The following is a 12,841-nucleotide window of genomic DNA, read 5'->3' on the forward strand; positions in this document are numbered from 1 at the left end:
AATGAACAAACCAGTGATTTCATATATAAAGAATGTAATTATGAAAGAATAAACTGGTAATTTTGTTAGAATTATGGAAATATCTCAACGAAATTTACATTGCCGTATATATATGATCCAAGAATGGTCACACGCGAAAATAATTGAAAGCCTAGTTGAACTTGTAAAAATATGTAAAATATAAGAACTTTGCAAAAATAGATTTTGGAAATGATTTCCGTGTTAAAACCGCGAATCAGGTGAAAATCAAATTGGGTACCTAAGCAGCATGGACTAATCCATTTGATCATGGACCAAACAAGATTGGTCCATGGAGATCCCCATAGGGCGATCACGAATTGGAAGGGAGGGAAGATAAGGATTTTTGGTAACTTCCATATCCTATCCCACATAGGAAACATAGAGAAAACCCCAAAGGGTTTTAACCCTTAATTATAAATAGAGCGCATTTCTTAGATTTCTCATCATCAATCATCGAAGTTGTCCCTCTCCTCTTGCTTGGGTCGAAATCCTCTAGCTAATTGTTAGGGTTTTCAGCTTTTGCATATTAGTTATATTTTAAAGGGATTAGTTTCCTGGAATGTAAGAAACTTTGAACGAATGTCTATAGTAGGAAATAACTAAAGTTGTGTGTATTGTATGTAAACAACTCGAAATAATGTTTATTGTATATAAGATTTTCATTTCAACCAATTAAAATTTGACAAGTGGCACCTGTATATGTTTGCCACGTATGTTTTCTTACATACAATAAACATTTTTTTCGAGTTGCTTACATACAATACACACGAATTTAGTTTTTTCCTACTATAGACATTCGGTCAAAGATAGTTACATTCCAGGAAACTAATCCTATTTTAAATATATTATATATATATATATATATAGAGAGAGAGAGAGTTTCCTTATTTTGAGAACCATTTTTTTGTAATGACCATGAAAACTCTTAAATAATATATTTGTTCACATGTTTTTTTTTTCATTCACACGTGAAATGATATAAAAAAGTATGTTGTAAAAGAAAGTTTTTTTAAAAACCTTAAAAATAGCCTTTTGTAAACTTCTGAATGAATATGTTCACGTTTTCATTCACATGTTAATAAATGGGTATATATAAAGTTCTGAAAAAAACTTTCTTCTACGACATGTATTTTTATAACATTTCACATGATGAATGAACAAAAAAAAAACATATAATCCAATACATAATTTAAGAGTTTTCAAGGTTCTTAAAAAATAGGTTATCAAAATAAGGCTCCCCTCTATATATGGGAAAAGGGAATATAAGGTTGTACGACACCTAAACTTATGTATGGAACCCCTCACATACTAATAATTTATTATTTCTTGTTTAATGAATAAATGCATTGGCCCTCATGATTTTTATGGATTAAAAAAACAATATGTAAGTGTTCCACACTTAATCTTAGATACCCGACAGACTTATATTCCCATCCCCTTTTTTTTTGAGAACCCATTTTTTTGTAAAGACCGTGAGAACTCTAAAATTTCATATTGGTACACATGTTTTATGTGGTCATTCACATGTGAAATGTTGTAAAAACATATGTTGTAGAAGAAATTTTTTTCGAAACCTTATATATAGCCGTTTGTCACATGTGAACAAAAAACGTGAACAAATTCATTCACAAGTTCATAAAAGGTTAATTTGAAGGTTTCTTGAAAAAGTTTCTTCTACAACATATATTTTTATATCATTTCACATGTGAATGAACAAAAAAAACATGTGAACAAATATATAATTTAAGAGTTTTTATGGTTTTTACAAAAAAAAATGGTTCTCAAAATAAGGAAACTCTCTCTCTATATATATATATGTAATACAAGTTAAGGCTAGCAACTAGTTAGTCTTGGAGATTTATTCGTTTGTGCATCTCTTAAGGAGTTCTAAACTTGGAATCCTAGTTCGTGACAAGGAGTTCCGTTCGTGGTTCGTGAGGTGGTAGTCGACTTTGCGAGTCGAATTTTAGGGTTTCGTGCACTAAAAGGTTAGTGTTCTTTCTATCTATTTAATTGTGTTTGTTTATTTTAGTTTGCTCTATTTGCATGCATGTTAGATCCTTGACTTTGATTATATTTAGGGAATTAAATTAGGTTTAATTGTTTCGTTAATTATTCCGCTTTAATTAATGGTATTAGTCTTTAGATGATTAAACTAGATTAATTATCTAAATGAATTAATCATATTAATTCGTTTATGTTGAGACTAATGATTGTTAATTAAGAATGTTCTTGGTTTTTAAAACATTCTTTTAAATATTTTAAATAATATAAATTTGTTTTTGAATTCAAATAATTAACCGTTTTAAATATTAACAAAAGATATCATTTATGTTTTAATAAATGACACTGATAACCTTTACGGAAAAAGAACGTTCATTGTAGACCCAAAGTAGTTGTGCGATTAACGAAAACCCAACAAATTAAAATGTAAATAATGTAATGAAAATCAAAGTAACCGAATGTAATACTAGAACATTGACAAAAGCTTTTAACTTGTTCGTCTATCAATGTCATGTCAAGGGCTTGATGTTATAACTGTTTTCTTATCAATACAACTAAATAAGCTTGAAGTTTTTGTTGTGTTATTTGTTTTTAATTAAAATTTTAGATTATATAGTTGTTATCAGTAAGATTTATTACCTTTTTTTATTAGTATGTAATCTTTGATTATTTGATAAGTTATAATTAAAAATAACTTAAAAATGTAAATTATATTATGACATGTGTTAATTTAATCAAATTAGAAAGATTGAGAGTCGTGATTCATCAATTGAGGTATGTTAGTTAACTTTTAGTATATATAAAGATAAAGAGACCTACAAAATATTTTAAATATACTCAAATGTTTTATTAAGTTTTTTGAGCTTTTACGGAACATCTACAATCACAAATAAGATTTGAAAATTTAAAAAAGGGCAAAAATCATATATTTGATTTGCGATTCACAAATCTGGTTTGTGATTTTGACTTTTTGGAAAAAAATTTTGCCATAACCAACAATCCGATCCGCGAATTTATTCGAAAAGTCAGAGATTTGAAATTTCGGTTAACAAAACTTCGGATATCCTATATTCCTAAAATGTCTATTTCTTTTTTTTTTAATTTCAATATGAGATCCCAATATATCCGAAAATTTTATTTTCAATATCCGAAAATATACAAAAAAAAATCTCGAATTTTTAGAAAAAAATAAATTCAGATATTTTGAATATTTGTAATATCATATATATATATATATATATTGAAATCCACTATCCGAAACTTCGAGGAATTTCGAATCATGCAAACAAAATGTTATTCAAAAAGTATAAATCGCAAATCGAAACAATTAGGCAAAATAGTAAATCAGGTATCTCAAAACTCGGATATTCGAACTTCGTATAATACGTGGATTTCAATATTCGAATATATATCCAAATTTTGGTCATCCAAAAACGAATATTCGAATTATTTCATTTAAAAAAAACAATTTCTGAGACTTTTTTCTATATTTTCAGATATTGAAAATAAACTGTGCGGATCTTACATGAATTAAAAAAAACATTTCAAATATTTTTTGCTATTTGATATCCAAGTTCAGATATTTGAAATTTCGGATCACAAACTTGTTGGATAAAATCAGATCGGATTTTTAGTTTTCTGGTCTTGCAAAAAATCTTATCAAAAAGTCAAAATCGCAAACCCAGATTTGAGATTCTTAAATTTGGTTCGAGATTCTCTAAAATGGATTGCGATTTAGGCCCCTTTTTGTGATTCTCCTACTTCGTTTTTGATTTTATGAGTATTTTTGTAAAAACTAAAAAAAAAAACTAGAATATCTTGGTATATTTAAGATATATATATATATATATATATATATTAATGGTTTAATTACTGCAAGAGTTATGTTGAGTCGCCATTAGTTTATTGTCATTTTAAATATTATTATATAAATAAAAACTTTATGCCTTTTTATTTTTAGAAAAGTTCAAAATGATGTAATATTTGTAACGGATACTTTTGAAGATATTTTTATCTACATTATCCACTTAACATTAGTTATATCAATTACAGACATTACTTGTTAATAGCATCACCATCACCAGTTGCCACTACCACCAATCTTAATGACCATCACCACATCGTCGCCGTATTCAAGCTTATATGTGAAACTTCTCACGTATTAATTTTTATAATATTCTTTGTATAATATGAATAAATAATTAAATTTTCATCTTTTGTATGAATTAAAGTTTTATGTTGTAAAAAGTTTCATACCCAAACTTAGATATGTGACAACCTTTTATATATATATAACATTTATTATTTTGTTATAAAAAATGTATGCACAAATCCTTGTCAATATTAAATTATCAACAAAGTCTTGTAGGTGGACATGGGTGACATACTTTGAAAGAAATATATATTCAAAGAGGACATCCTCTTTCTATCATCTTTGCATATGCCCATGATTGGGGATTAGATGCCACACCCTGTTAGCTATGACACCTTTGATTTTTATGGAAAAAGATACATGATGAAAGAACACTTCCACTTTGATTTTACTTTTGCTTTCGCCAAAGTGAGACAAACTTTAAAGACACAATAAATCTCATACATACTAGCTAGCTTTTATTGAGCTTCTCATAAATACTACAGTAGCGATTACCAAGTGTCATTCAATAGATCTTATTGTGTGAAAAAAATCTACTATAGGTTAATTTGTTTTTTTAGTGATATATTTGCACAAGAAAGCTAGCTAGATATTAATATGCGAAAATATCGGATACATTTTTGTATGTTTAGTGTCGTGTTTTTGTTGGCATCCCTCCCAAATATAGTAAGCTGATTATAAAGACGTTTTTCATTGATATGAGATGTGGTAAACAACCTTTTTAAATGAAATTGTCAATCTGAGAATAATAATCTCTGTCTTTAATTAATTACTTGTCTCACTATCGTATTGATCATCTAGTTATAATATCTAAATGGTTGATAAATAAATAAACAAATAAATAAATTTCAAGTTATATATTTCAAGTAGGGCTTTTAAATTTTTTAAGAAAAAGAATAATTTGTGCCAATCCAATGTTAGCACACTTTATAAAGACTTTTGTATTTTGAAAAGAGAAGATCGAAAATTAATTTGCTAAAAATAAAGTAGATTCGTTAAGGATATTTTTTTTAACTCTCTTTAACGTGTATAAAAAAATTTGTACCTTCCATATTAAAAGTCCACCCCTGATTTTCATGGTAAATATACAAACAATTTATGCACCTTAAACACAGCCCTAAAAGTTGTATTTAGCAAATCCCAACTATTTATTACACATAAAATGTGTATAAAAGGAGATAAAGATAGATACCTAATTTACGATACCTATTCAACTATAAATTACACAATAAAAAGATGTGAAAAATAAAGGGATTTCCTAACTAGTGTGTCGAGACATTAGTTATATTAAACTTAATCGTTATAAAAAATATTGATCTTTGTCAAAATATTAAGATATGTGTTAATATTCATATAAAAATGATAATTATTATATTAAATTAAAAAAATTAAATATTTTTTTTAATATTATTAATGAAAGATTGTCTTCATTAACTAGATAGTAACTAATACCCGGGACACTAGCTTGTTAAAACAATCCCAAAAATAAATAATTTTTCTGTTAAAAAGAGAGTAAGTTTATCGTATATTATGTCAAAGTTAAGCAAGTACATGCAATAAATACATAGAGATACATAGATAGATAGATATGTATAAAAAATAAAATAAAATAAAATAGACATTGTATAAAATCAAAAGATACCCAAAAGCCAGGCACACAGAATGTGGTCCCTCTTCCAGAAGGAACTCCTGAGCTTCTTTGTAATTAATCGTCTTTTTTCATGTATCCATGTTCGCGATCTACATATCTCCATTCCAAATCCTCGCTCAACTTTTCTTCCAATTAACCCATAGTGGTCGGTTTAGCAAGCATTCGCTAGCTCAGTATATGGTGTCTATACAAGTTCAAACTTCGATTTTGATTAGGCGTATTCAGTTTCACAAGACCACGCGATAAAATTTACCTTGTAAAATTTAACATCAATATAAATGTGGACTGTATCCACAGGTTTTTTTTTTTTTTAACTTGATCTAGTTTTAAAGGTAAATTGAATAATTCTCAAACCTTGATTAATATTAAGAGTCAAGATTTAAACATGATTTTTAAATCTTGACATTTAATTTTAATTGAATGATTAAAGTTGTTTCAACTTTACTTATAAAGTTGGATGAACTTTAGAAGATCTTTATCTTATATACATATTACTTATATCGTACAAAATAACAAATTTCTTCACCTAATATACTTAATATTATTCACACCATACATTCTCTGAATGTTAAGCTAACTACACCATCTTTTTGTTTACAATCAATTACTTTTAGATTAATAACTACACCGCCACCGCCATCACCGCTGCCGCCATCGCCAGGGACGACGTCACTTTGGGGGCAGTGGGGTCAACTGCCCCCACTTCAATTTTGATACAATGTAATTTTTTAAAATTTAAATGATATATTTATAATGTTTTTTAAAAAATAAGAAATACATAAAAATGTTACATTTGTTATCATAAGCTTATTCTTTTGAAATCATTGGTTACCGAAACATTAATTTTGAGATAGATATCTCCATTGGAACAATAAAAAACCTTTTGGGTATATATTTGTAGTACATAAATAATGTAGTTTGCGGAAAAACTATTTTCATTAAAACTATTATATATCTTTATCACAAACAACAATGTATAATAATCATAATCGTTATGTAGGAAGTATATAATACAAGCTAATTATTTCATAATTTTATAATATATATATTGGTTTCTTGCATTATAATTGGATATGTTTTTATTTAATAAGACCTAGTTCGACACATGTGATTTTTATTTATTAAAAAAATTGGTACTTTTAAATATGAACGTTACACTCGGTGTGGGGTACAAAATTATTTTGAGGGTCCATTCTCTATTCTTGAGTTAGGGTCCATTTTTTTTTAAATTATCGGATACGACTCTTATAAGCATGACAAACGACTTTTAAAATTGCCCCCTCTTTGAAAAATTTCTAGCTCCGTCTCTGGCCACCGCCACCTTTGTCAGCACCATCCGTCACAGTCATCATCTTCGCACTGCGTATGTATCTAGTTGTAATGTAATGTTAAAATGATATTCCTAACAACATTTAGACATCTACAACAACATTTGCATCATTTAGTTGTACTCTATGCATTAAAATTTATATCTTTGTTGTAGATGGTTAAATTTTGTTGTATGAATATTACTCTCCATTAAGTTATAGTTGTACAACTTGCCTTTGATACTTTATCTACAATATTACTAGAATATGTTACAAAAATCTCATGGATCGATGGGACCAAAGGAGTCCCCAATAGCAGAAAGTCTTCTAGGTATATATAATTTCAACCAAAAAATATATACAGTGAATAAAGAGATTTGAGAGAAAAGAATTACAGAGAGGTTATGTTATGTGAATTCAAGTTACAGAGAAAGGGAGAGGTGGGTCTCCTCCTGCCATATTTACAGAACTAAACTACATATTTCTTCTTCCCTTTTTATCTCTTCTCCATTCCTTCCCGTGACTCTATAATTAAATATGTATCTCTCTGCCTGTGTGTTTGTATGTATGTGAATCTTTTGTTGTTTTGTCATTCCTCAATTGGATATTTTTCTTGTGAACCCAACTCATGATAAGTTGAACTATTGGGATTTGTGCATCAAATCTTTTCAAACAAAACTTACACTTACTATATATAACACTATTTTTGTGTACTACACTTCCACTTTCTTAATTAAGTAAACTCACTCTTCCTTTTTGTAACTTCAAGGTTGATTTTCTTGGTGAATTTTGTTGGTCTTAAAAAAGAGTACTACTTACTTCTTGTATCTTCTTATAATTATTCCATTCCTTACTTATTTTAATCTTATTGAAATCCAACTTTTGTTTTATAAATAAAAAAGTAAACCCCTTATAAAGGTTTATAGGGTTTTTGCTTTTTCCTTTTCTATATCCATTTCAACTTCTTTCTTATTCATGTTTTACAATTTCTTCAACTTTCAGAGTTGGACTCTAAAAAAAAGACTTATTCTTGAACCATAAAGCTCCTACCTTTTTGGGTTCTTTCTATCAAATTTCATGAATTTAATGAATTCTTGACTTTGTTATCTATTTTTTCAACAATTTATGTAATTTTGGGAGTGGGTTCCTAAAATTATACAATAAAGTTTCAACCTTTTGTGTTGTTTGTGTCAAATTACATGAATTTGGTGGTGAATTAAGTTTCTTAATTGAATTGTAAAAATGTCATCTTGTTTAAGTGGTGGTAGAGCTTATGGATTTGATATAGAAAATATCATGAAATGCCAATCAACAACTTCTTCAAGTAGAAATTCTCATTCATCTTCTTCACCATCATCAACTCTTTCTGAATCTAGTAACTCTCCTATAACAATCTCAAACCGAAAACCTCGAACCCCTCGAAAAAGACCAAACCAAACATACAATGAAGCAGCTGTTCTTCTTTCCATAGCTTGTCCCAAAGTTTTCTCAACTAAAAACCTCACAAAAAAGAACAACAAAAACAACAAACTTTCAAAATTCACTAGACAATGTTCAATTGGTACTAATTCAATACACGAATCATCCGAATTACTTATCGAAAACTCGGGTTTTCTCCTTCATGAACCTTGTATGGAAAAACAAAAACCACCACCCAATTCGGTACTTGAGTCAAAAGTGTTGAACTCTTGCCAAAATAGTCCGGATGGAATTGAATTCCGGAGTTCTAATTCCATGGAATTGTGTGATGATGGATTTGGAGATGATTTTGATACAGAGTCAATGCTTGATGAAGAAATGGAAGAAGGGATTGATAGTATCATGGGAAACACTTGTTCTAACTACTCGAATATCGAAAAGGAAAAGTATACAAATACTTGTTATGGGTATCCAATGGGGTTAGGATTTGGAGGGAATTTGGAATTCAATTTTGGATTTGGAATGAGGAATGGAGTAAGGGCATTGAAGAATGGTGATGATGGGCATTGGTGGAATTTTCCGGTGGTGAATGTTTCGCCGGCGGTGGTTCCGGTGAAAGTGAAGAAACCTCCGGTGGAAAAGAAGAAAAAGAAAGTTGAGGATTTGATGAAAAGGTCGGAACCGGAATTGGAATTGGAATTGCGAGAGGAACGGAAATGTATTCCGGAGATAATTGCGACGAATAAATTGTCGCTGAAATTGAATTATGACGACATTTTGAATGCTTGGTCGGATAAAGGGTCACCGTTGCCGGAGGAAATTTCCGGCTCGGAGTCTCCCGGAGGTGATATACATGTAAGTGTTTACTTTCTATTAACAGTCTTAAATAAATTAATGACCATTGTTAAGTATATTTTTTAAATCCATATATCAAAGTATATACTTTTATATATTTTTATATTCTAAAGTGTAAACATGCTTTTGTAAACTTAATTATTTTATTGTTGTACTAAAATAACTAAAAAAATATGTTTAGAATCTTGAAGCAGAATTGAGTAATGTTAAACTAATGTTGACAATCTTGAAATATATAGATTATTGTCTAGTTTAAAAATATTCAATTCTTTAGAATATACGTCAACAAATATATATAGTTTATATGTTCTATATTTTAATATACATGCATTTTTATGTTGTTGTTTTTATCGACAGACCAGATTGGCTCAAATTGATTTATTCTCGGAAAATGGTGGATTAAGAGAAGCTAGTGTGATGCGTTACAAAGAGAAAAAACGTACACGTTTATTCTCTAAAAAAATTAGATACCAAGTGAGGAAGGTTAATGCCGATAGACGACCTAGATCTAAGGTACATATGTTTATACAACTCAATCGTTATTATTTGTACGTTATATAAAAAAAACCAAAAAAAATGTTAAATGCAACATTTTGAGGTTGCACTTAACGTGTATAAAAAATTGTATCTTTCATATCAAAATCTCAGTTTTCAATTTAACTACATCCCTAAAAATTTCGTTTAACAAAACCCGGAAAAAATATAATAACAACCGAATCCAATCTTATCGTTATTAAAGCTCTTTTCCTATACACTTATTGATCTATATCTATATGTTTTAATTTCCATTAAATACAACTCATTGTCATCTCATTTATTGGCTTAGAGTGGGTTCCATAAGCCAAAATGAACTAAAGCGAACTCCTATATAACTCTATCACTCTATGTACTATAAGAATAATGATTGGTGAATGATGAATTATATTTCATTTGTTAAAACATTATTCAACCAAAAAATATTGTACATAAAATGCCTCTTGCACATTAAACAACAAAAAGACTTCTAAAGAAAAACCTAGCTAGTTATGTCATGCATGATAAAAATAACGGATTAAATTAATGATTAAGAGTTGCAAAAGTTTGATGCAACAATAAATTATATGACTTCAGACTATCTATTAAATGGGTTTTGCTAAATAAAGCCCTAAAAGGCTTTTTTTAAGGTGCATTAAATAGTTATATATTTACCATAAAAATAAGTGAGTGAGCTTTTGATATGAAAACGTACAACTTTTTTATGCACGTTAAATGAAATCCTAAGGGCTTCATTTAGCATTTTCCTAAATTATATTATAAAATAACTCATTACCAAAAATGTTAAAACATTTTTACTAAGTACTAATAGTGTTAATTTTGTGAATTTTGCAGGGACGGTTTGTTAGAACGCCAGACTCTCCAACTTGTGAAGATCAATAACATACACACCCATTATAGCCCCCAAATACTTTGTTCATCATCTATTGGGTCTTTTTTCTTTTCTTTTTGACACTTCTAGACCTTTAGTATCTTTCTTTTCGTACAACAGCTATGTAGTGTTGATGTCAATGTGAGACTAGTTAAAAAAAAGGAGAAATGGATAGGAAGGAGATAGTGAAATGAGAGAATCCACATTTTTGTTATTAATTCTGTTATAAATTTTGATCTTTTCAATATTTGTAGAAGAGATGATAGATATCAATAAGTTTACATGAACTTTACATCTTTCAATTGTTTATTTCTTTTTAACTTTACTTCTTTCATTTAATGCGTTTTTAACATATTTTATTTTTAATGTAATAACCTATCAACTTATATGTGTGTATAAACATATATATATAGAGAGAAAGTGAATGTAAGGTTCACCGAACTTAGATGAAAAACCTTTCACTACTATTTTTTTAATACTTTTTGTATAATTAGTAAATGATATATATATATATATATATATATATATATGATGGTTATTCGTGTAATTTGATGGTCACGGACATGTTGTGGAAGATATTGATTTTTGAGTTTATGTTTTTTGGTTTGTTTGGGTATATACATGAAATGATTTGAACTAAAGTGTGGATTTGCCGTCCAAATTTTTCTTGTTTACTTATGGAACTTTTAACAATGAGAAGTATAGATGGAAAAATATGAGATAGGGTGAAAATGTGTAAAGAACAACTTGACGTTATATATAGAGAGGAAATTCAGGTGAGGATCTAAATACATATTATACTTTTATATTTTGAAAGTCCTCGGCTAACTTAAACAAAATTGACAGTAAAATAAATGAGTAATGATCTATACACCACCAATTTATTTCTGTATACCATCAAAGATGCTTTAAGGTATTATATGATACAATCATATAATGCATATTTGGTGGCGTACTGCTAAAAAATAGTGGTATACAGATCACCAAACAAATACATGAAAATTTTTATACATCAATGAATACATTTGTGCTCTATTTTAAAGTTGTAGTAATACCGATGGCTAGTTTATGATCACATGATGATGGTCAGAAAATTATATCCAAATACTTAGCTGATTAGCTTTATAAACCAACGATAGGGCTAATATTGAATATTTGATTGATGATCCAATGCAATAGTCTGAAAATGAAATTAACATTATGGTCAAAGGCATTTATTTTTATTTTTAGAAAGTCAAATTATCCTATTCTTAGTTTTGCACTCTTAAATTACATGAATACTCCAAAATAAAAAATTAAAAAAAATTCTAGTAATTATAATTCTTTTTTGTAAGAAAAAAAAAAAATCTTATTTCAAAGATATAAAGAGTGAGATATAGAATGGCTAACATGAAATTACTTCAACTTTAAATTTCTGTTTAATCTCTGTTATATCATCTTCTTTGTACTATAGCTTCTCATTAGTTTTTTTATATTAATAAAATGTCTGGATGTTAATGCTCTTTTGAAAAAGCCAATAATAGATTTTGTTTATGGATTTTATATAACTAGCCATTCATAACCGGCCTACTTTTCGCTTGAGTTTACTTTGAACGAACCCACCGCTTATTACCACATAACATATTTAATAATTGGCAAAACTTCCATACAGAAAAATTCCCAAAAGAAAAGTTAAACCCAAAGTTAGATACAACTAATTGTACAAAGCAAATAACAAATGAAAAATAAGAAGTAAAAATACTATATAGGACGGGCCATCCAAAACTTCATTGTTCAATGAACAATTTGAGCTCAGAGTGGACACAAAACCATACCCTCGGTTTGATTTTACAGTATAAAATGTGTATATCTTGAAATCTTCGCAAATGTATGAATATTGTTTTTTATAGTATTCCACGTATAAAATACACGTCAAAATAAGAGAGAATAAAAGCTTTGGTAAAAGCAAACGGTACCCAGTCTCTTTCCAGCCAAAACCCCCCAATTTGCCAGCTAATCATTTATGATTGTTTTTGTGTTGTGTTATA

At 28.5% G+C, this 12,841-nt stretch overlaps 1 protein-coding gene across 2 annotated transcripts; it reads left to right on the forward strand.

Annotated features, from left to right (window-relative positions):
* The first annotated feature begins 8,254 nt into the window (after positions 1 to 8,254).
* Positions 8,255 to 11,116, forward strand: LOC122599729 (protein CHLOROPLAST IMPORT APPARATUS 2). Of its 2 annotated transcripts, XM_043772286.1 has the most exons (3): positions 8,269 to 9,409; positions 9,767 to 9,922; positions 10,778 to 11,116. In XM_043772286.1, the coding sequence occupies exons 1-3, from the start codon at positions 8,378 to 8,380 to the stop codon at positions 10,823 to 10,825; spliced, it is 1,236 nt and encodes a 411-aa protein (XP_043628221.1). In that variant the 5' UTR covers positions 8,269 to 8,377; the 3' UTR covers positions 10,826 to 11,116. The 2 variants fall into 2 exon arrangements, with proteins under 2 accessions (XP_043628222.1, XP_043628221.1); XM_043772287.1 differs by lacking the exon at positions 10,778 to 11,116 and having other exon boundaries at positions 8,255 to 9,409; positions 9,772 to 9,884.
* Positions 11,117 to 12,841: the final 1,725 nt, after the last annotated feature.

This window comes from Erigeron canadensis, chromosome 5 (genome assembly GCF_010389155.1).
Source record: "Erigeron canadensis isolate Cc75 chromosome 5, C_canadensis_v1, whole genome shotgun sequence".
NCBI classification, from domain to species: Eukaryota; Viridiplantae; Streptophyta; class Magnoliopsida; order Asterales; family Asteraceae; genus Erigeron; species Erigeron canadensis.